General features: G+C 44.1%; 3 protein-coding genes and 4 non-coding genes across 9 annotated transcripts; 6 read left to right on the top strand and 1 right to left on the bottom strand.

Annotated features, from left to right (window-relative positions):
• The first annotated feature begins 590 nt into the window (after positions 1-590).
• Positions 591-4,401, top strand: aamdc (adipogenesis associated, Mth938 domain containing). Of its 3 annotated transcripts, none has more exons than XM_020507985.2 (4): positions 591-1,387; positions 2,196-2,348; positions 2,422-2,517; positions 4,034-4,401. In XM_020507985.2, exons 2-4 carry the CDS (start codon positions 2,217-2,219, stop codon positions 4,172-4,174), a joined length of 369 nt encoding a protein of 122 aa, XP_020363574.1. In that variant the 5' UTR covers positions 591-1,387; positions 2,196-2,216; the 3' UTR covers positions 4,175-4,401. The 3 variants fall into 3 exon arrangements, with proteins under 3 accessions (XP_020363574.1, XP_020363576.1, XP_020363575.1); XM_020507987.2 differs by having other exon boundaries at positions 2,440-2,517; XM_020507986.2 differs by having other exon boundaries at positions 2,199-2,348.
• ints4 (integrator complex subunit 4) lies at positions 2,588-17,974 on the bottom strand. The gene is made up of 24 exons (XM_020507983.2): positions 17,847-17,974; positions 17,096-17,290; positions 14,652-14,769; positions 14,435-14,541; positions 14,173-14,305; positions 13,870-13,970; positions 13,553-13,603; positions 13,375-13,463; positions 12,989-13,109; positions 12,816-12,887; positions 10,796-10,970; positions 10,434-10,639; positions 8,425-8,567; positions 8,199-8,314; positions 7,980-8,113; positions 7,475-7,632; positions 7,298-7,391; positions 7,114-7,194; positions 6,431-6,561; positions 6,294-6,353; positions 5,882-6,041; positions 5,658-5,801; positions 5,068-5,188; positions 2,588-4,938 (listed from the first exon to the last, which is right to left on the bottom strand). Exons 1-24 carry the CDS (start codon positions 17,898-17,900, stop codon positions 4,760-4,762), a joined length of 2,943 nt encoding a protein of 980 aa, XP_020363572.1. The 5' UTR covers positions 17,901-17,974; the 3' UTR covers positions 2,588-4,759.
• On the top strand, positions 17,974-24,112 carry LOC109909080 (40S ribosomal protein S3). The gene is made up of 7 exons (XM_020507981.2): positions 17,974-18,080; positions 18,444-18,574; positions 19,482-19,575; positions 20,249-20,343; positions 20,972-21,159; positions 22,261-22,467; positions 24,041-24,112. Exons 1-6 carry the CDS (start codon positions 18,051-18,053, stop codon positions 22,458-22,460), a joined length of 738 nt encoding a protein of 245 aa, XP_020363570.1. The 5' UTR covers positions 17,974-18,050; the 3' UTR covers positions 22,461-22,467; positions 24,041-24,112.
• Positions 19,827-19,975, top strand: LOC116354900 (small nucleolar RNA SNORD15). Its single transcript, XR_004204110.1, has one exon. It is a non-coding gene; the product is annotated as a small nucleolar RNA SNORD15 (small nucleolar RNA).
• On the top strand, positions 20,722-20,866 carry LOC116354896 (small nucleolar RNA SNORD15). Its single transcript, XR_004204106.1, has one exon. It is a non-coding gene; the product is annotated as a small nucleolar RNA SNORD15 (small nucleolar RNA).
• On the top strand, positions 21,320-21,468 carry LOC116354899 (small nucleolar RNA SNORD15). The gene has a single exon (XR_004204109.1). It is a non-coding gene; the product is annotated as a small nucleolar RNA SNORD15 (small nucleolar RNA).
• Positions 23,618-23,764, top strand: LOC116354898 (small nucleolar RNA SNORD15). Its single transcript, XR_004204108.1, has one exon. It is a non-coding gene; the product is annotated as a small nucleolar RNA SNORD15 (small nucleolar RNA).
• Positions 24,113-24,312: the final 200 nt, after the last annotated feature.

Here is a 24,312-nt window from a genome sequence, read left to right on the forward strand (position 1 = left end):
AAGATACTTTTGTACCCGTTTCCTCCAGCATCTTCACAAGGTCCTTTGCTGCTGTTCTGAGATTGATTTGCACTCTTCACACAAGCATGTTCATCTCTAGGAGACAGAACGCATCCCCTTCCTGAGCGGTATGACGGCTGCGTGGTTCCATGGTGTTTATACTCGCATACTATTGTTTGCACAGATGAATGTGGTACCTTCAGGCGATAGTTAATTGCTCCCAAGGATGAGCCAGACTTGTGGAGCAAAACATTTTTTTTCTGAGGTCTTAGCTGATTTCTTGATTTTTTTTTTTTTTATTTTTTTTTCCCATGATGTCAAGCAAAGAGGCACTGAGTTTGATGGTAGGCCTTGAAATACATCCACAGGTACACCTCGAATTGACTCAAATTATGTCAGTTAGCCTAGCCAAGCCGTTTAAAGGCAGTCAACTTAGTGTATGTAAACTTCTAACCCACTGGAATTGTGATAGATTATTTCGCTGTCTATAAACAATTGTTGGCAAACGTCCTGTGTCATGGAATTGTGATACAGTGAATTATAAGTGACTTGTGTCATGCACAAAGTAGATGTCCTGACTGATTTGCCAAAACTATAGTTTGTTAACAAGAATTTTGTGGAGTGGTTGAAAAATGAGTTTTAATGACTCAACCGAAGTGTATGTAAACTTCTGACTTCAACTGTATATTCACTTTTATTACTCTAAATACACGTGGAACTGCATGAAAATCATGCATGTCACACATTGGCCCCATTTATTAATTGAAAGACCCAGAACTGTTATTTTTACATGTGGTGCATGCAGAATCGAGAAGTCCTTTTTTAGTCCAGAAATATGCTTTCTGGGCCCGGAAGCCAGCTTGTGATGCATGTTTTTGTGGATAAACAGAAAATATATATATTTTTTATTATCAAATACGTTTGCAGCATCATTGTTTCCCCTTTCGACAGTGTACACATTAGTGACGTAACAGGAGGAATGGGAACCTAAAGGCAGTATAATAGCCTTTTGGGGGAACGGGTGTGACTCACACAACTTAAAAGTCCACGTAGAAATACATTTTTATAAACCAAGTAAATGGTTATTGGATGAACTCGGTGGGACAAACAGCCATTGCGTCAAACGTTCCGTTACAATTAACCTTAACCAGTCCACATTTTGTCATCGCCACGTTCAGCAGGAGAGACAACGTTGTCTTACGTTCATATAGAAATGTATGATGTAGAACCAATATACTTCTCTGGTATGTAGAATAAGTAATCACATCAGCTCATTGAATATCTTCCGCAACGTTCCACAACGCTGAGGTATCAGCTACTTAACCTAATGATCCGGAACACACCCCTTTACGAAGGTAGCACAGGCTGCCTACGAGGCAACGAACTGGTAAGGAAAAGAAGCATTCACGACTGACGGACATAAAATTAATAGTTTTAAAACAAAGACAAGTCGGTAGTAAATGATACTAAAGTGACATTTCAGCGACAATTCAGTTTCGGTTCATAAATTATCGTTCGGTTTATAAATTATCGTTCGGTTTCAAACACTTGTTTGCGTGAACATGCTACAGTTCCCCAGTGTTTGTTTACATGGTCACGTTGACAGAAATACGATCTAATAATAGTTCATAGGGATTCAACTTTAGGTACGTTTATCACGAGATATGCTTATGTTTTACAATAATACTATATATATCCATATTCCTTGGAGCATTGATCTCAAGTTGACAACCCCTCTGAGAGACACCAACACACAGATCGGAGAGGTTTGAGCAGGGCCGCCAGATTAGCCATTAACCTCTTGAGTGTAGGTAGCAGTATTTTGATGTTTGGATGAAAAACGGACCCAAATGAAACTGTCTATTTCTCAGATCCAGAATCTAGAATATGCATATAATTGTCAGATCAGGATAGAAAACACTCAAGTTTCCAAAACTGTCAAAATATTGTCTGCGAGTATAACAACTGATATTGCAAGTTGTTTTTCCTGAAAAACTTGCTCTATGTCACAAAGGCAGGATAGTATCTAGGATACTGATGCCAGCAACTCTCCGGTTCCTGGCCCACCTTTACTTTGATCACACCGACTGCGCCATTGCATTTTGGTACACCAGAATTACATTAATTTCCAATGAAAAGCTGCGTTTGCCTTGTTTAGTTGAAAACGCTGCGTTTGTTTCCAAACGTGCCTGCAGCAGCCGAGACACATCTGACCTATGTCGTCGCCAGAGATCGCTTCCCTGTCCTGGGGACACATGAAGGTGAAGGGCTGCTCCTCTTCCTATAAGGACTGTAAGGTGTGGCCCGGGGGTAGCCGCGCATGGGACTGGAGAGAGACTGGGACGGATGTAAGTTAAGACATGGACTGCGTCTCAAATGGCACCTTGTATGATGATGATGACGATGTGACTGACTGTGTAGCATCACCCTGGAGTGCAGCCTGCAGATCTGGAGGAGGTGCTTCAGAAGGGTGTGGCGACTCTGGTCATCGGGCGGGGCATGAGTGAGGCGCTGCAGGTATCCCCCAGCCGCATACACACACTCTTCCCCTACTCGTTTACATGACACTTTCCCAAGACCTACACCATTCACCCCAAAGATAGTTTATTATATTGACAAGATATTAGTGCACTCTAACAATGGGGAAAATGTTCTTAAAGGTGGAAGGCAAGCTGGAGGTGAGATCAGGTGGGAATATTCTAGCCAATGAGAGGGCAGATAAGCTTGTGAACAATAGGCCATCGCGATATATAGACTCATCTTTGTATCTCCCATTATAGCGTCTGTGACGGCAATAGGCTCCATTTTAAAGTAGTACATTTTATTTTCCTTCATTGGCAGATTTTTCCAACTCCTAGGAATCCCCACCCAGTTGACTACTTTAAAATGTTGGAAGCCTTCAATGGCAATGTCCATGCTAAAATAGATTATATCCACGATGAGTCCTCTCTTTGACAACAGGCACAACTCCGATATAAAGTAGTTTTTGGGTTGCCGAAATGCCAAGGGCGTCCACTTATTACACTGCATTCGTAACAACCTATTATGAAACTTATTTTCAATCAAATAAGAACAATTACATTTTTTAAAATCAAATTTGACACTCAAACCTCCATACAAAAATTCCTCACTTCGTGTGCTTATTTTGGGGGGAGTAAAACCTCTCGCTTCCTCTGTTTACCCTATCCTTCACTTTCCCTTGCCCCGACAAACATACATTCACCATGTACATTACCCTTCCTTAGCCCTACACTTTCCCTAGCCACTACACAATTCCCCTGATTTCTCTCTCTGGCCTTGTTCGAGAGCATCAAAACTGATGTACCATGGTTAAATTGTGAATGACTGATCTACAAATAATATTGAGTATTTATGATGCAAGGTGATTTGTAGATCAGTCAGTCTTGACTCGCCTTTTAAACTCCACCCAAAAACTTGTTAATTTGTTTTACCCCCTTTTTCTCCCCAATTTCGTGGTATTCAATTGTTAGTAATTACTATCTTGTCTCATCGCTACAACTCCCGTACGGGCTCGGGAGAGACTAAGGTCAAAAGCCATGCGTCTTCCGAAACACAACCCAACCAAGCCACACAGCTTCTTAACACAGCGCACATCCAACCCGGAAGCCAGCCACACCAATGTGTCGGAGGAAACACCGTGCACCTGGGGGCCTTGGTTAGCGCACACTGCGCCCGGCCCGCCACAGGAGTTGCTGGTGCGCGATGAGACAAGGATATCCTTACCTGCCAAGCCCCCCCCTAACCCGGGGGGGGCGGGCGTCGCCCCACGGACCTTTCAAAACCCAGCCCTGTATGATGCAAAACCCAGAATCATATGATGCCAATTGCATCATATGGGGATGATTTCTGTATTTTGAAAGTTACATCTTGAAAACTTGATTGCTGACATGCAAAACATTTTGGAACTATGGTAACAATGGACTAATGAAACAATTACAAAAATATCATTTTTGGGCAGAGTTTTCCTTTGAAGATGGCTGCAATGTTGAACTCTGCGCTCTCTCTCTCTAAGGTCCCGCCCTCAACTGTGGACTTTGTGAGACAGAGAGGAGTGGAGCTGATAGTTCTGCAGACAGAGAAGGCCATCACAGAATACAACAACCTGGTTGGCCAGGGAGCCAAGGTGGGTGGCATCTTCCACTCTACCTGCTGATGACATCATACCACAGGTGGCCAGTAGGAGAACTCTGAAAGCCTGGTGCGATTCAACATGTCATATTCATTACAGCACACCATTTTGCTATGGACAAGTCCATGTAGTCCCTCCCTGTTTGGTGCCTGATGAACACAACCCTGGGGTACATTAGTGAAGTGAAACATTCAGAACACCGTAATGAAGAGCTAAAATGACTTGCTGTGAATAAAGGCTTGTTTTTGTCATCTGGTTTCATTTGTCATTCAAAGAAAAAAAATTGCCCTTAACTATAGCAGGAATAGCAACACACAGATCAGACAGGTGATTCTTTTGCTCAGTCTCAGGATGAAATCTCAAATAGCACCCTTCTTCCTTTAGTGGTCAAAAGTAGTGCACTATATAGGACGCATCCTCAATCTAGTTGAGCAGTCAGCCAGGAGTGGCACACAGTTACACACTAACAATATAAACATTGTTTAGTAAATATGTATGCAGTAAGGAACAGCCAATGGCTGAGGACTAGAGGGTCAGGGGTGGGAGAGGGAGAAAACAGACAAGCTAGAGGAGAGAGAAAGCGAGATGGATGCTTAGAGGTGTTTGGTGTCAGCGGCGGGCAGGTTTAGGCATGATGAAGACCTTGACAGGTTTGCCAAAGGGAATGGTTCCCTCAGTGGCACCCTCTGCTGGCTGGAGGCCTTCGGTGCTGCTGTCGCTCCACACCGCCTTACAGAGACGAGATGAGCTGTAGGCTAGCAGCAGCCTCACCTCGATCTGACACGCCTCTGAGACAGAGAGAAAAGGGCCGGGGGTGAGTTTGTGTCCTCACCAGTCCATGCAGAATAAGACAGCTAGAATGTGGGTGTGCCCCCCACTAGTCCATGTGCTGTGAGACCGGAAGTGTGTGTCCTCACCAGTCCATGCGGAGTGAGACAAGTAGACCTGTGTGATGAGGCGGTGGCGGTGTGGTCCAGGACTTCTGAAGTCTCCAGGTTTAGGCTGAATCACATGAGACTGGCCGTCTGGATACAGCACCTGGAGAGAGAGAAAATGTGTGTGTGTGTGTGTGTAAAAGACAAAGCAAACTATTACAACTTGGACCAACACTTCATCCATCAGCAGGAGAAAGGGCACAGCTTATATACATACCGCTAGGGTCCTGGACAAAGGGTTCATTCACCCGGAAATGTGCAGGTGTATCCAACTTATGCATTTACATTGGATTGGTGCAATGTGTGTATAAGGTAGTAGTTTTGGAATTGTTAGGTTAGATTACTCGTTGGTTATTACGGCATTGTCGGAACTAGAAGCACAAGCATTTCGCTACACTCGCATTAACATCTGCATGTGACAAATACATTTGATTTGATTTGATTTGCATGGCTTGAGGGAGTTTCCACTATATTCTAGGTAAGGGTGAGTGTACGCTTTGGGAGAAGGTTGGAGAATCATAACCCAGCCAAGGGGTGTGTGTACCAGAGACTTTATATAACAGAGTGTGTACCTGTACTTTGACAGTGTTGTGGGGGTCTTGCACGTGCTCCAGCGTAGCATCGATGTCTAGTGCCACCACCAGGCCAGATGTGAAACGCAGCGGGTTGTCAGACTCTCCTGTCGGCTCGATGATGGTCGCCGACGCACGCTGGACCTGCCAGCCAATACAAACCACACCTGGGTCAAATACCTGTGTGTGTGTGTGTGTGTGGGTGTGTGTGTGTGTCTGTGTACCTGTTTAGGTAATTTAAGGTTTAAGAAGCCACTCTGTCTCAATGTGGTCTGAAGGATCTTGACTAGTTCTCCAGGCTTGCAGGCCGACAGCTTGGGACTCAAGTCCAACAGCTTCCCCACAAAACTTTCCTGGAGGTGGGGCAGCTCCACCACAAACAGCCTGGAGGCATAGAGGTCAGGATCCATCAGAATACCAAAAGAAAAGGGTGTGCTTTCTGCAAGGTCAAAGTTGCCACCTTGTGGCGATAAATTAAAACAACAATTCAGTTCAACAATTAATTTCAGATGCATCAGTTTCTGTTTATCTTATATAGGACAAATAGTCTGTCTTATGTTTTCAAAGATGTCAAAGTTGATTAAATAAAACAGATTAAATAGGTAGATTAAATGATGGTTAAAAAAGAGAATATACCTCTGAAAGGATTCCACCTCCTGAAGGAACTTCTCACAGACACTGATGAGAGGTTCAACTCTGCAGAGAGATGAGAGGGGTTGAGCTGCTTTACAGTTATAGACATGGACGGTGGGGGTGTTTGTGTGTGTACTAACCCTCGTCTGGTACGGGCAGTCAGGACTAGCTGTAAGGCCTTAGCCTGTAGTCTGACGTGGTGTATGGTGGCCACCTGTCTGTTCTCCAGACCACTATATAGGAACTCCAGTTTATATGTCTCCTCCAACATCTACAAAAACACACACATCACATTAATGTCTAGGGGTAACGCCAATGGCAGACATACACTGAGTGTACAAAACATTGCTCTTTATATGACAGACTGACCAGGTGACGCTTAATGATGTCACTTGTTTTATCCACTTCAATCAGTGTAGATGAAGGGGAGGAGACTGGTTGAAGAAGGATTTTTAAACCTTCAGACAATTGAGAGATGGATTGTGATTGTGTGCCATTTAGAAGGTGAATGGGCAAAAATATGTAAGTGCCTTTGAACGGGGTATGGTAGTAGGTGCCAGCTACACCGGTTTGTGTCAGCATCCCTGTGGAATGCTTTCAACACCTTGTAGAGTCCAGGCCCCAATGAATTGAGGCTGTTCTGAAGGTATGCAACTCAATATTAGGAAGGTGTTCCTAATGTTTTGTACGCTCAGTGTATATGCTTCTCTTCCCATCGGAGATCGGGGTTCAATCCCCCCTTCAACCTGTATCCCCCCATTTCAAGTGTCAAATAAAGTGAAAAATACTATTAAAAAAAGCACAATAGTTTGTGTGCGTGTACCTGTTTGGCAGCAGCAGTTGCCATGGCGTTGTGTTTAAGGCAGAGGGGGACGGCCATAGTCCACAACTTCTCCTGCAAGGCCTGTGGGAAAGAGACAAGGGGATGAGGAAAGGCAATACGATTTGGGCATTCTGGTCAAATGTAATGCAGACAGACACCGGTCTATCCAGATGCAGAAACACACCTTGGTGAGCAGTAGTTGGCAGCGGAGGTAGGTGGCAGAGAAGTCAGCAGCTCCTGCCAGCTCTGTCTGTAGCTCCCCCAGTCTCTGTAGGTCTCTGAGAGGATACACACACACACAAAATATTTGCTTCAAAAATTGTTTTAAATGTTTTGATAGTATTAGTGTGTATGTATGTACCTGATAGTAAAGTTGAGCAGGTCCTGAGCCCCGGGGTCCTGTAGGTTGTGTATAGTGCTAATTCTGCTCAGACTCTGTTGGAGGAACAGTTGAGCAGACTCCACACTGCCGGAACCTTCTATACCACTCACACCTGGGGCCTGCGTCCTCCCTGGTAACTACACACACACACACACACACACAATAAACTGGGTGGTTCAAGCCCTGAATGCTGACAGCCGTGTTCTATCAGACCGTATACCACGGGTAAGACAAAATATGTATTTTTACTGCTCTAATTACATTGGTAACCAGTTTTTAATAGCAATAAGGCACCTCAGGGGTTTGTGGTATATGGTCAATATACCATGGCTAAGGGCTGTATCCAGGCACTCCACGTTGCGTCGTGCGTAAAAACATCCCTTGGTATATTGGCCATATAGCACATCCCCTCGGGCCTTATTGCTTAATTATGACACAGTGGGTCTTAACATATATTGGTGAAAGGGGTGTGTGTGTGTCTTACCCTGAGAGGAGGTACTAGGTGAGAGAGGCTGTCCCGTAGGTAGGTGTAGTGTCTAAAGGTGTGGTCTGAGAACAGAGCTGTCATGGTGGGACAAGACTGAGCTGCATTGAACACCAGCACCAACACTGCAATATCTGTTACGCTAGGTCAGGAACACACAACACAGAGGTAGGTATAGGTGTGTGTGTGTGTGTGTGTGTGTGTGTGTATGTAGGATACAGGCAGGGTCGTCCATGTCTGGTTCAGGGGTGTGGAAGTAGGGGTGAGTACTGAGCAGCTCTGGAACCAGCGGTAACACCAGGGTTGGATGACGACAACCTAGAAACTTTAGACACCTAGAGAGAGAATGAGAGGGATAGAGAGAGAGAGATGACGAGAAAGAGTGTGTTTTAAAAGCTTTTTTATTGAATCACTTGCAAAGTGATACACACAGACAGAAGCTTACTTCCAGACAGAGTTGCGGTCGGTGGGGTACTTGGTGAGGTTTTTCAGCAGCTCCAGCAGGGCCAGTTGGATACACTCTTTAGTCGACACATTGGTGAAACACAGCAACTCATGTAGCGCCTCTCTGATGTCACGAGACGAATCCTACATAAGTTACACATTTCAGTTATTATTTTTATTCTTAAAAAAAAAAAAATATACAGCACGAGTCAAAAAGTTGACACACCTACTCATTCCAGGGTTTTTCTTTATTTTTTACTATTTTCTACATTGTAGAGTAATAGTGAAGACATCAAAACTATGAAATAACACATATGGAATCATGTAATAACCCAAAAAAGTGTTAAAAAAATATTTTATATTTGAGATTCTTAAAAGTAGCCACCCTTTGCCTTGATAACAGCTTTGCACTCTTGTCATTCTCTCAACCAGATTCATGAGGTAGTCACCTGGAATGCATTTCAATTAATAGGTGTACCTTGTTTAAAGTGAATTTGTGGAATTTCTTTCCTTAATGCGTTTGAGCCAATCAGTTGTGTTGTGACAAGGTAGGGGTGGTATACAGAAGATAGACCTATTTGGTAAAAGACCAAGTCCATATTATGGCAAGGACAGCTCAAATAAGCAAAGAGAAATGACAGTCCATTACTTTAAGACATGAAGGTCAGTCAATTCGGAAAAAAGTTTATTCAAGTGCAGTCAAAAAAAACATCAGGCGCTATGATGAAACTGGCTCTCATGAGGACTACCACAGAAATGGAAGACCCGGTTACCTCTGCTGCAGAGGATAAGTTCATTAGTTACCAGCCTCAGAAACAGAAGCCCAAATAATTGCTAACCAGAGTTCAAGTAACAGACACATCTCAACATCAACTGTTCAGAGGAGACTGTGTGAATCAGGTCTTCATGGTCGAGTTGCTGCAAAGAAGTCACTACAAAAGGACACGAATAATAAGAAGAGACTTGCTTGGGCGAAGGAACACAAGCAATAGACATTAGACCGGTGGAAATCTGTCCTTTGGTCTGATGAGTCCAAATGTGAGATTTTGGGTTCCAACCACCATGTCTTTGTCAGGCGTAGAGTAGGTGAACAGATGATCTCTACATGTGTGGTTCCCACCGTGAAGCATGGAGGAGGAGGTGTGATGGTGTTGGGGTGCTTTGCTGGTGACACTGTCAGTGATTTACTTAGAATTTAAGGCACACTTAACCAGCATGGCTACCACAGCATTCTGCGACAATACGCCATCCCATCTGGTTTGCGCTTCATTTGTTTTTCAACAGGACAGGCTGTGTAAAGGCTATTTGACCAAGAAGGAGAGTGATGGAGTGCTGCATCAGATGACCTGGCCTCCACAATCACCTGATCTCAACCCAATTGAGATGGTTTAGTTTTTGCGACTGCACTTCAAGAAACTTTCAAAGTTCTTGAAAATATCCAGATTGACCGACCTTCATGTCTTAAAGTAATGATGGACTGTCGTTTCTCTTTGCTTATTTGAGCTGTTCTTTACCAAATACGGCTATCTTCTGCACCCCTACCTTGACACAACATAACCGATTGGCTCAAAGCATTAAGAAGGAAAGAAATCCCACAAATTAACAAGGCACACCTGTTAATTGAAATGCATTCCAGGTGACTACCTCAGCTGGTTGAGAGAATGCCAAGAGTGTACAAAGCTGTCAAGGCAAAGGGTGAATACTTTGAAGAATCTAAAAATCTATTAAGATCTATTAACACTTTTTTGGTTACTACATGATTCCATGTATTATTTCATAGTTTGATGTCTTCACTACTTTTCAACAACGTAGAAAATAGAAAAATAAAGAAAAACCCTGGAATGAGTAGGTGTGTCCAAACTTTTATATTCTAACATTTAGAAATGTTCTTCTTTCCTTGTAATTGTGTGTGTGTGTGTGTGTGTGTGTGTGTGTGTGTGTGCATGCATGCATGTGTGTGTGTGTTGGCACGTGCATGTATGCGTCTCCATGTGTGTTGGTCTGCGTTACCTCTAATACAGCCAGTACAGTATCCAGCTGGTCTTCTCTCAGGGTGATGTTAGTAGAGATCTGTCTCAGGACGTGGATGGACTGCAGCCTGACTTCCTCAATCTCATCATTAAACATGTCAACCAGGAAGTCCAGGCACTTCTCGGCAAAGCTGGCAGATGATTGGGCAAGAGCAGAGAGTGCATCCACAGCAGCAATACGCACCTCTACAGATAAAACACACATAGGCACATTATAATTTACACACATAAAACCCATGCGCACACAAAAACACACACTCTCTCTGAGCCGCCACAGCCTTCACAGAAACAAACAAAACATAACACACACAGAGACAACCCCAAACACACACACACTCTTACCGTACATCTCGTCCTCCAGTCCGTGTACGAAGGCTCCACATGCCCCCGAGGCGATCAGGTTGACAGCTGAGGTGTCCACCTTCTCCTTGGGAGCATCATCAGCCCATTTCCTCCCAGAGGAGAACTCACCTGATGCATAGAGCTCCTTGGCACGCTCATGAGCAGTACGTTTCCTCTGAGATATATATATATATATATAACATTATTATTAATATATTGTTGTGTTGTCATTTGAAATACTTGCTACACCAGACGTGAATGGTTATATGTAGGAGGAATGTATATGGTGGGGCCAACGATGTTGGATATGAGCTAGGGGCTTGGAATATTACTGAGTAAGGGAAAAGGCAATGGGGGTATAAATGCTGGTGGAAACATGTCTGTCTTTTCAGCTGTTTGACCCAGTGGGTGAACAAACTTGGTTTGAGCTTCCCTAGTTGTCTGATGGTTTATTTAGAACCGGAGTAAAAACTAACAATATATTACACTACCATTCGAAAGTTTGGGGTCACTTAGAAATGTCCATGTTTTTTAAAGAAAAGCACATTTTTTGTCCATTAAAATAACATCAAATTGATTAGAAGTACATTTTAGACATTTGTTTTTTGTTTTCTTACCCCCTTTTTCTCTCCAATTTCGTGGTATCCAATTGGTAGTAGTTAGTCTCGTCTCGTTGCTGCAACTCCCGTACAGACTCAGGAGAGGCGAAGGTCGAGAGCCATGCGTCCTCCGAAACACAACATAACCTAGCCGCATTGCTTCTTGACACAATGCATATCCAACCCGGAAGCCAGCCGCACCATCGTGTCAGAGGAAACACCGTACACCTGGTGACCTGGTCAGCGTGCACTGCGCCCAGCGACTCCTGTGGCGGGCCGGGCGCAGTGCACGCTAACCAAGGTTGCCAGGTGCACGGTGTTTCCTCCGACACATTGGTGCGGCTGGCTACTGGGTTGGATGCGCGCTGTGTGGCTTGGTTGGGTTGTGTATCGGAGGACGCATGACTTTCAACCTTCGTCTCTCCCGAGCCCGTACGGGAGTTGTAGCGATGAGACAAAACAATTGCATACCACGAAATTGGGGAGAAAACAGGGTATAATTCACACACAAAAAAAAAAGAAGGCCAGCATCCCAGAGTTACCTCTTCACTGTTGACGTTGAGAATGGTGTTTTGCGGGCACTATTTAATGAAGCTGCCAGTTGAGGACTTGAGAGGCGTCGGTTTCTCAAACTAGACACTCCAATGTACTTGTCCTCTTGCTCAGTTGTGCACCGGGGCCTCCCACTCCTCTTTCTATTCTAGTTAGGGCCAGTTTGCGCTGTTCTGTGAAGGGTTTAGTACACAGCGTTGTACGAGATCTTCCGTTTCTTGGCAATTTCTCGCATGGAATAGCCTTCATTTCTCAGAACAAGAACAGACTGACAAGTTTCTGAAAAAGTTATTTGTTTCTGGCCATTTTGAGCCTGTAATCGAACCCACAAATGCTGATGCTCCAGATACTCAACTAGTCTAAAGGCCAGTTTAATTGCTTCTTTCATCAGTACAACAGTTTTCAGCTGTGCTAACATAATTGCAAAAGGGTTTTATAATGATCAATTAGACTTTTAAAATTATAAACTTGGATTAGCTATCAGAACGTGCCATTGGATCACATGAGTGATGGTTGCTGATAATGGGCCTCTGTACATCTATTCCATTAAAAATCAGCCATTTTTAGCTACAATAGTCATTTACAACATTAACCATGTCTACACTGTATTTCTGAATAATTTTATGTTATTTTAAGGGACAGAAAATGTGCTTTTCTTTCAAAAACACAGAAATTTCAAAGTGACCCCAAACTTTTGAACAGTAGTATATGTACTGTATTATGTTACATCTAGATTACATACAGCTCATCGACTGCTTATGAGCCGTACGTTTCCTCTGAAATATACATGATTATAAATAAGTTACAAATAAAATGCTGTATGCTTCCTCTGAAGAGACATCTTAGACACACACACACAGTGTACGTACCCTGAGGTCTGACATCAGCTTCTTGTCCAGAGTCTGCTCTAGGAAGTGAGGACTGACCTGCAACATGTTACCCTGAGGAAGAGAGGAATGAGTGGAGGGGGAGGAAAGGAGAACCATGACTATCTGAAAAGTAAGATGCAATTTTTTTTGTGTGTGTGTGTGTGTGTACTCACCAGTGTTTTGGCGGCCTGCACCCTGACCACCCAGGATCCATCAGAGACCATGTGACTGATCTTCCCAAACGAGTCGTCGACCAGACGGACTTGCTCATTGGACGACGGAATCGGCACAATGCTGATTGGACAGATGCCACCTTTATTCATCAATCACACAGCAGTTTTCACCCCCCCCCCCCCAGTCAGTGAGTGTGTGTGTTCAGTGATGGGCTTGTTTGACATTGCAGGCGACTGCTGATCTACAAATCAACTTGCATCATAAATAACCACTCATTATTATTTGTAGATCAGTCTGGCAGTCACAATTTACCCACAATGAATCATGGATTTGGTGATCATGAACACAGCCAGTGTGTGTGTGTACGTGTGTGTCTATGTCTTACCTCTCTGGATAGAGCTGACTCAGGACCCACACCATCTGAACGGCAGCCGAACGAACCTGCTCATAGTCATCACACAGCAGCTGACAGGCCTAGACACACAATTAAAGAGAAACGCTCACACAAAAGAACCTAGCGGCTGGGAAAGAAACACACGCATGCACACGCATACACACTTTACCTGATCATAAATGGTCTGTTGAATCTTCAGTCCCCTTTCATGCAGTTGCAGCTGAAAGGAAGAGCAGAACATTTAATTATCAATCAGTCAATATATAATCTATCTAGCCTGTACACATGCCAATAGTCTAGAGAGGCATCCTATATGTTTGGAGTAACCAGCTAACTTTCACCTGTCCTGTATTTTCAGAGCAGTGCAGACTATCGAGAGGCCTCTCAATATCCACTCAATAGACTGAAGCATTGTTTTGGGCATGCATTCTAAGTGAGCATGCTAGGATGTATATTAGGACATAACAGGAGGAAGTATGGTCATACCATGGCTTTGATGGCCGCCGTGCGCACCCTTGGGTCCTGGTCTGCAAAGTAGTCACTGATGAGGCTCTGCGCGTCTCTCACACACACTCCACCAGACACCCCTGGAAGGAGGAGGAAGGGAGAGTGGAAAGTAGTCACTGATAGCACACTGCAGCTGCACATCCCACACACATCTCTCAGACATGATGATGTAATGAGGGGACTACTGGTTCAATTAAATTAAGTAAATAAACATGTCATGTAGTAAATGTTTTTATTGTTTTTGACTCAACTACCCTGGTTAACCCAAATAAATATACACACCTGGAGCACTGCCCCCAATAACAGCTGGAACCAATCCCTGTCCATCTTTATTTAGGGGCGTGTCCACGTTTCCCAGGCAACCCAGGAGTTGTAGGCATTTATTCCTCACACCGAAATATGTGTCTGACAGGTGCTGAGAGAGAAATGAGAGGGATAATATGAAAGAGGGGGATGAGAGAGAGATCGATGAGAGAGAGCAGGATGAGAAAGAGGATGAGAGATTGATGAAAAAACTTGCAGACCACGACTGTATGCGTGTTACCTTGTAGGCCACCTCTATGAGTCTGTGTCTAACAATAAGGCTTTCTGGGAGCTGGGTGCCGATGACCAGCAGAGTGTCCAGCAGCTGTGCCAGGACCTGATGGGACTCTGGACACACACAGAGAAGAAAACACAGAGACAGACATGGACTAGGTCAGAGAAGATATGGGAAAGAGTGTGTACGATGTACTAAGTGTGTGTATCAGAGTGTAACTTACTCTCTGTGTTGAATGTGTTGAGGGTGTCATCTAGGATACTCTCAGGATTGAAGTTCTGGGTCTTACTTAGCAGGCCGATCAGAGAGGCAATCTTCAGCCGCACAGAGTTATCCTGCTCCTACAGAGACATAGATACAAAAACAGTTATCACTGTTCTACAGCAAGACACAGGAGCAAGGTGATGGAAAGAAGGGATGGAAGAAGAAGAGGCAGAAAGGATAGATGTAGGAGGGTAGAAAAGAGGGACCATCGAAGGAGGGGCGAGGATAGCTGCTCTTAGCAACGCAGGTGTATTTACAGTGGGGCAAAAAAGTATTTAGTCAGCCACCAATTGTGCAAGTTCTCCCACTTAAGAATATGAGAGAGGCCTGTAATTTTCATCATAGGTACACTTCAACTATGACAGACAAAATGAGAAGGAAAAAAATCCAGAAAAATCACATTGTAGGATTTTTAATGAATTTATTTGCAAATTATGGTGGAAAATAAGTATTTGGTCAATAACAAAAGTTTATCTCAATACTTTGTTATATACCCTTTGTTGGCAATGACAGAGGTCAAACGTTTTCTGTAAGTCTTCACAAGGTTTTCACACACTGTTGCTGGTATTTTGGCCCATTCCTCCATGCAGATCTCCTCTAGAGCAGTGATGTTTTGGGGTTGTTGCTGGACAACATCGACTTTCAACTCCCTCCAAAGATTTTCCATGGGGTTGAGATCTGGAAACTGGCTAGGCCACTCCAGGACCTTGAAATGCTTTTTACGAAGCCACTCCTTCGTTGCCCGGGTGGTGTGTTTGGGATCATTGTCATGCTGAAAGACCCAGCCATATTTCATCTTCAATGCCCTTGCTGATGGAAGGAGGTTTTCACTCAAAATCTCACGATACATGGCCTCATTCATTCTTTCCTTTACACGGATCAGTCGTCCTGGTCCCTTTGCAGAAAAACAGCCCCAAAGCATGATGTTTCCACCCACATGCGTCACAGTAGGTATGGTGTTCTTTGGATGCAACTCAGCATTCTTTGTCCTCCAAACACGAGTTGAGTATTTACCAAAAAGTTATATTTTGGTTTCATCTGTCCATATGACATTCTCCCAATCTTCTTCTGGATCATCCAAATGCTCTCTAGCAAACTTCAGACGGGCCTGAACATGTACTGGCTTAAGCAGGGGAACACATCTGGCACTGCAGGATTTGAGTCCCTGGCGGCATAGTGTGTTACTGATGGTAGGCTTTTTTACTTTGGTCCCAGCTCTCTGTAGGTCATTCACTAGATCACCCCCTGTGTGGTTCTGGGATTTTTGCTCACCGTTCTTGTGATCAGGGAGATGATCAGTGGTCTTGTATGTCTTCCATTTCCTAATAATTGCTCCCACAGTTGATTTCTTCAAACCAAGCTGCTTGCCTATTGCAGATTCAGTCTTCCCAGCCTGGTGCAGGTCTACAATTTTGTTTCTGGTGTCCTTTGACAGCTCTATGGTCTTGGCCATAGTGGAGTTTGGTGTGTGACTGTTTGAGGTTGTGGACAGGTGTGTTTTATACTGATAACAAGTTCAAACAGGTGCCATTAATACAGGAAACGAGTGGAGGACAGAGGAGCCTCTTAAAGAAGAAGTTACAGGTCTGTGAGAGCCAGAAATCTTGCTTGTAGGTGACCAAATACTTATTTTCCACCATAATTTGCAAATAAATTCATTAAAAATCCTACAATGTGATTTTCTGAAATTTCTCTTTTCATTTTGTCTGTCATGGTTGAAGTGTACTACCTATGATGAAAATTACAGGCCTCTCTCATCTTTTTAAGTGGGAGAACTTGCACGATTGGTGGCTGACTAAATACTTTTTTACCCCACTGTACATACACTCCTTTCAGTTGTATTGGGTTGCACAAAAACAGTCCTCGAGAAGCCAGAAGTTAAATACAATTCCAATTCAACTTATTGTGCCGGTGGGCAGGAAGGTTGGTCATTTTGACGGGTGGAATTTGTGACAAAATATCTAAAGGATCGGATTATTAAACAGAATTTCCAAACTGGTCTGTTGTAGACCCACTTCTTCTCTGCTTACCTCATGTCAAAATAAAAGTCCCCCAAAAGTTATTCATTTTTTGCCCACATATGGAGCATGTGCAGGACTTTTATTTTGACATAAGGTAAGCAGAGAGTACATCGGCACAAATGTAATAGTATTAAACTTCTGGCTTTCCACTGATTGTTTGTGTGCAACCCAATACAATTGAAAGCAACACTTGTGTATGTAAATACACCCGCATTGCTAAGAGCAGCTAGGGAGAGGAGGGCTGCTTTACCTTGTAATAGTGTTCTAGGAGAGATGGGAGAATGATGAAGGATAGAAAAAGAAGAGAGAGGACAGAAGGAGAAGATGGAGGGATGGAAGAAGAGATGTGAGGATGGAAAGATTAAAGCCAGGGCTATCATACCTTGTAGTAGTGTTCCAGCAGTATGCGCACAACCCCTTCCACACTCTCTGCCTCCACGGAGCTGCGGGCAAAGTGCAGCAGGTACTGCAGGGCATCAGTGGGGTTGGAGGCCTTACACAGGTCAATATGCAGTGCTGCAGACTTACTTGGCTTGGTCAGACGGAGCTTCTTGGCTGGAGCCTCCTCTTGGGGAAGCTGTTGATCAACAGAGACAATGGATTACCTTTTAATTATGTGATGTGATATGGATCTGGACAGCCAAACGGCATATCTAAAGCTGTAGGGATCGAACTATAGCAAGGATTTAGACAAAGCTAGCCAAGTACCAGATCCCTTTGTACTCTTGCCTACTCTATTGCTGTCCTTTTCATGATTTGCATAATAATAACACAAACAGACTGGTACTCGGGCTAGAACACTATTGCAAAGGTACACCAGCTAGCTAACTAAAAGGAGCTACCACTGGCCATGTGTTCAGATCCATGTGACCCAACGTAGCTAGTTAGCAACGATTCTACGAGCCCTATATAATATCTCTAACTACCTAAAGTTAATGAAATAGGATACACTATGTTATCAAAAATTCGGATGTTATTGCGGGCTGCAATACGTAAACAGTTGGTTAGCTAGCAACGAAACACTCACACAGTCTGAGTCTAACGTTAGCTAGCTGGCTTGCTAGTACTGTAAGAACATCGACAATTAAAATGTGAATATTTCAGGGTTTTTTCGTAACCATGCGTCTACCGACCTGAACAACTTTAGAGAATTCCTCGTAAACTCGCTTTTTGAGATGTGCTGCCATTTCCAACGAAATTAACTAGCTTCCAGTATTTTTTGTTGTTGAAAGCGCCCAGCACCATCGTAATCAAGCGTCGACGGAACTCGCAATTATGGGTATAAATATACTTCCGGTTCCTTAACTATTTCTTTCCTGTCAGCGGCCTCAGGCAAAATGGCGGTGCAAATCTCCAAGAAGAGGAAGGTTAGTTCACGTTTCTTACCAAAATGGTCTTCGTAACTGATGCATTTGTAGAAAATTGGGATGCCATGTGTTAGCAGCATGAGTACGGAGTTGATTGTCGTATTGATCGGTGTCCTCGTCCTCTAGTCTAAAGAGGATTGACAAAGATGTTACCTACAAAGAATCCTCACTTCGCTAGAGAACGTGCAAAGGGGTGCCTTTTATACCGTACTAGCGATTTAAGTATAGCCATAATGGTACCATTCAAAAAATGTAATTGCGAGTCTGATTTGTCAGTGGTGTGTAGGTGCAACAGTTGCAGGTTGTGACTACTACAAGCATGTTCCCTACAACCTAGCTAACGATATTTGTGTGCCTGGTTAGTTCGTCGCGGACGGTATCTTCAAAGCCGAGCTGAACGAGTTTCTGACGCGCGAGCTTGCGGAGGATGGATACTCCGGTGTGGAGGTGCGTGTAACCCCGACCAGGACCGAGATCATCATCCTGGCCACAAGGTAACGTTACCGGTATGTTGGTAGTTAGGGGGTTATACTGTCTTGAAAATGTGTATTGTTGGTACAATAATGAATTGGTGTGGGTATCGAGATTTCCGTGGGGAGCCTGTGCCATCCGTGATATATGGTATTACCGGTAGTACACAAACGTTCACGTAGGATGTCTTTGTAAATAAGAATTTGTTCTTAACTGACTTGCCTAGATAAAGGTGGAGAAAAAAGTACCTTTTTTTTTCTCCAGGCGCAAAAGTCATCATCGTCACTTAAGAAATGCTAACAAGTGCTAAGGAATTCTCATAGCGGATGCTAGGTAAATGCTATTGAGCACATGCGAACATTTCCTACTAGGACAGACAATGGGGCTCGTGCAAGTATCTCAACGCTGTTTGCAGGCAGCACAAAATAAATATTAGGTGGCATGGATGCTGTTAACAAGAAGCTTGGTCTTTGTTAGCCAACGTAGCCACTTCTCAGTAAAATGCACATGACAGCCTGCTTGGAGTTTGCTAAAAGGCACTTAATGGACTCTCAGACCATAAGAAACAAGATTCTCTGGTCTGATGAAACCGAGTCAACTCTTCTGCCTCAATGCCAAGGTCCCGTCTGGAGGAAACCTAGCACTATCCCTACGGTGAAGCGTGGTGGTGGCAGAATCATGCTGTGGAGATATTTTTCAGAGGCAGGGACTGGGAGACTAGTCAGGATTGAGGGAAAGATGAATGGGGCAAATTACAGAGATCCTTGATGAAAACCTGCTCCAGAGCGCTAAAATTGATTTGAATGAAACGGATCATCTTGGGTTTTAAATATGAAAATTTGTTCAATTCAGCTGGAACTTTCAGGAAAACTAGATGACTAACTGATTGCATAGAGCACGTTTAGTAATAGAGTGCCATTGTTGTTTCAGGACCCAGAATGTTCTGGGAGAGAAGGGTCGTCGCATCCGGGAGCTGACCGCTGTTGTTCAGAAGAGGTTTGGCTTCCCTGAGGGCAATGTGGAGGTAAACAAACACTACAGTTGCATACATGTACTCATTAGACATACTCCCTAACCACAATATCAGGGAGCTGAGAACTGTGGTTCAGCAGAGGTTTGGCTTCTAAGGGCAGTGTGGGGGATAGAAGAATATGATTGTGTGAAGTTCAAATGAAAACAAGTGTGAATTCCACAGATTTTTACATAGGGAAGATTTGGAATGTAAAACAACTAACCTCAAGTGTGTCTGAAGGTAGAATCTGACTGGAAAAGCTCCTTCAGTGATGATACGATGACGAGTCGGAACGGGACACAGTCCGTCTCTGGGGTCGCTGGGTCAGGGTCACGTTCTGTGTCTCTGGGTCCAGTTCCCCAGCGCAGCGTGTCTCTTCAATTGAAGACATCGAGGCATTTGTCTGAGAAGGACTGAATCCAGTACAGGAAATGTGTGGATTCATATGGTTTCTTGTTAGGTAGTCCGGTAGCTAGTTGGCTAAGATGAAGGTAGTCAGGGATGCATGAAGTTGTAAGCGTTCTAGAGACTGTTTCTACCACGATTAAGAATGTGAATTGCGAGGCTACGCTTCTCTGCTGTGGTGGTTCCGCGGCTCACATTGCAGCACCCGCACCAAGCTGTAGGCTGTGTAGCCTCTTTGTATTTGTAGAAGGTTAACCTCCTCCACTCTCTCCCCCTCTAGCTGTATGCTGAGAAGGTTGCAACCCGTGGTCTTTGTGCCATTGCTCAGGCGGAGTCTCTGCGCTACAAGTTGCTGGGAGGTCTGGCTGTACGTAGGTAAGACTAACCCTGGCCGCTGACCTCCATCCTGTTGCACCTAGACACTGATCTAAGGTCCGTTATGCATTAACCTTCAGTGGTGCAGGTTTCACTCTTAAAGGTACAGGTTAGGATTTGGGAAGGTAAGCGGGTTCTAGATCTGTTCAGGAGAAAGTTGCCAGAAAACTACTGTTCCCCCCCCACTAATTTGTGCTGTCGTCGATCACCCCAGACCATTTAAGTTAATTTGCGGTATTTAGGTATCTTGAGCAGCCCCTGGTTAGCTTAGCATGCTACGATCAGTGTCTCCAGGAATCTATTGAGCAGAACATGCCCCTGCTGTTACAGTCCACTTTCTTAAACTTCCTTTTTCATGACATACAGTAGAATGTCTCCCTTCAGTGATGATACGATGACGAGTCGGAATGGGACAGTCTGTCTCTGGGTACACTGGATTGGTGTCACGTTCTGTGTCTCTGGTTTCAGTTCCTCTGAGGCAGGTCTCTTCAGTTGAAGACATCGAGGCATTTGTCTGAGAAGGGCCAGGAAAATTGCTCATAATGTCAGATGTGATCTCACAGTCCTGTATACGTTGATGTGTATTAAACCCATTTTCTTTCTCATATCCCCCCCCCTCCCCTCCCAGAGCTTGCTATGGTGTGCTGAGGTTCATCATGGAGAGTGGCTCTAAGGGTTGTGAAGTGGTGGTTTCTGGGAAGCTGAGGGGTCAGAGGGCCAAGTCCATGAAGTTTGTTGATGGCCTGATGATCCACAGTGGAGACCCAGTCAACTACTACGTAGACACCGCTGTGCGCCACGTCCTGCTCCGACAGGGTAAGTACCAAATCAACCCCTAGACACTACTAATGGTTAGACAAGGTGAATACCAAATCAGCCCCTTATACCCTACCCCTAGATTATTCTGATCTGTCAAGGTGAGTCTCTTCAACAGCAGAATTCTTGGTCTGTTGCTTTTTAAAGGTGAAATATTTTCCTTCGGTGATGATACGATGACGAGTCGGAATGGGTCACAGTCGGTCTCTGGGGTCGCTGGGTCAGGGTCACGTTCTGTGTCTCTGGGTTCAGTTCCCCAGAGCAGCGTGTCTCTTCAGTTGAAGACATCGAGGCATTTGTCTGAGAAGGGCAGTCATATTAGTCAAGTCATTATGATCAACCTCTTACTTGCTATATCACATGTGCTAACCCTCATACTCTATTCCACAGTGTCTTCAGAAAGGTTCAGAGCCCTTGACTTTTTCCACATTTTGTTAGGTTACAGCCTTATTCTAAAATTGATTGGTGTTTTCCCCCCCGTTAATCTACAAACAATACCCTATAATGACAAAGCGAAAACTGTAAAACAAATTTATTACAAGTTAAAAAATATATATATATTTACGTAAGTATTCAGACCCTTTACTCAGTGCTTTGTTGAAGCAGTGATTACAGCCTCAATTCTTCTTGGGTATGACGCTACATGCTTGGCACACCTGTATTTGGGGAGTTTCTCCCATTCTCTGTGTTCTTGGGAACCTTCAATGCTGCAGAAATGTTTTGGTACCCTTCCCCAGATCTGTGCCTCGACACAATCCTGTCTCGCTGCTCTACAGACAATTCCTTTGACCTCTTTGCCTGGCTTGGTTTTTGCACTGGCAACTGTGCAACCTCGTATAAACTGGTGTGGGCCTTCCCAAATCATGTCCAATCAATTGAATTTACAACGGGTGGATTCCAATCAAGTTGTAGAAACATCTCAAGGATAATCAATGGAAACAAGGCTGTAATGTAACTGGAAAAAGTCAAGGTGGCTGAATACTTTCCGAAGGTACTGTATACGTTTCACTGTTCTACGTCTAGGTACGCAGAATAACCGTTGGGTAGAGGGTCCGTGTAAGCACTGATGTGTTCATGTATGTGTTTTTTTGTCTGTCTCAGGTGTGCTAGGCATAAAGGTGAAGATCATGTTACCATGGGACCCCAGTGGTAAGATCGGCCCCAAGAAGCCTCTGCCAGACCATGTGAGCATTGTGGAGCCCAAAGACGAGACTATCCCCTCCACCCCCGTGTCGGAGCAGAAGGGTGCCAAGCCAGAAGCCCCAGCAGCCATGCCACAGACTCCTGTACCCACTGCATAGTAGACAGGTACTATAACCTAACACTAACCCAGCCACTGCATAGTAGACAGGTACTATAACCTAACACTAACCCAGCCACCGCATAGTAGACAGGTACTATAACCTAACACTAACCCAGCCACTGCATAGTAGACGGGTACTATAACCTAACACTAACCCAGCCACTGCATAGTAGACAGGTACTATAACCTAACACTAACCCAGCCACTGCATAGTAGACAGGTACTATAACCTAACACTTACCCAGCCACTGCATAGTAGACAGGTACTATAACCTAACACTTACCCAGCCACTGCATAGTAGACAGGTACTATAACCTAACACTTACCCAGCCACTGCATAGTAGACAGGTACTATAACCTAACACTAACCCAGCCACTGCATAGTAGACAGGTACTATAACCTAACACTAACCCAGCCACCGCATAGTAGACAGGTACTATAACCTAACACTAACCCAGCCACTGCATAGTAGACAGGTACTATAACCTAACGCTTACCCAGCCACTGCATAGTAGACAGGTACTATAACCTAACACTAACCCAGCCACTGCATAGTAGACAGGTACTATAACCTAACACTAACCCAGCCACTGCATAGTAGACAGGTACTATAACCTAACGCTTACCCAGCCACTGCATAGTAGACAGGTACTATAACCTAACGCTTACCCAGCCACTGCATAGTAGACAGGTACTATAACCTAACACTTACCCAGCCACTGCATAGTAGACAGGTACTATAACCTAACACTAACCCAGCCACTGCATAGTAGACAGGTACTATAACCTAACGCTAACCCAGCCACCGCATAGTAGACAGGTACTATAACCTAACGCTAACCCAGCCACTGCATAGTAGACAGGTACTATAACCTAACGCTTACCCAGCCACTGCATAGTAGAAATGTACTGTACTATAAATTAGTGGTTCTCAGCTGGTTTTGCTTCGGGACACAAATTTAACCAGGTTGCCTCATTTGTGACTCAATTTGCATTGTGGGGGAAAACTAGATTGATAATGTAGTAATTGTTGAGGTGGCTTGTGGTCGTGAAAGGACTCCATTTAAAATGCTGCACGAAAGTGTCTATCTCAGTGTGATACACTTTGTTTACTTTCAGGGCGACTATTAGTTTAGTGTTAGTTTACTCTTCCCTTCAGTGATGATACGATGACGAGTCGGAACGGGACACTGCCTGTCTGGGGTCACTGGGTCAGGGTTACGTTCTGTGTCTCTAGGTTCAGTTCCCCAGAGCAGCACGTCTCTTCAGTTGAAGACATCGAGGCATTTGTCTGAGAAGGGCTTCCTGACTTTATCAAATATCTGTGTCCCAAATGGTACCCTATTCCCTTTTATATTGCACTACTTTTGACCAGGACCCATAGGGATCTGTTCAAAAGCAATACACTGTATTGGGAATCGGGTGCCATTTGAGTCTGTCAATATACAGGTGCCTGAATAAATATTTCTAGACTACGTTGAGCATGTAGCTAAGCTACTGTGTGTGTAATTCATAAACTGTGATTCAGGCAGGTTTAGGTCTGGTATCCTAATGTCTGTTATTCTTTTTCTTCCAGATGTCAAACATTGTTTGTAGATGGAAGCAGGACCCTGCATTTTCTGTACAAAAATAAAACCTGGAAAATACACCTTTTTGTTGTCTGTCTCAACTTCTGAAGTATTCCTGCTCCCAAACATGGCAATTAATTAGTTCATAATTGGTTGGTTTATGGTACTTTTGGAATTGGAGAATGGCAACGAGTCTGGGTAGATTGGTAAGGAAAAGCTACCCCAATACAAAAAAAAACCTAACTCTTCATAACTGTCAGTACCAACAAAGGACCTAAAA

This window comes from Oncorhynchus kisutch, linkage group LG18 (assembly GCF_002021735.2).
Source record: "Oncorhynchus kisutch isolate 150728-3 linkage group LG18, Okis_V2, whole genome shotgun sequence".
In the NCBI taxonomy this organism is placed as follows: Eukaryota; Metazoa; Chordata; class Actinopteri; order Salmoniformes; family Salmonidae; genus Oncorhynchus; species Oncorhynchus kisutch.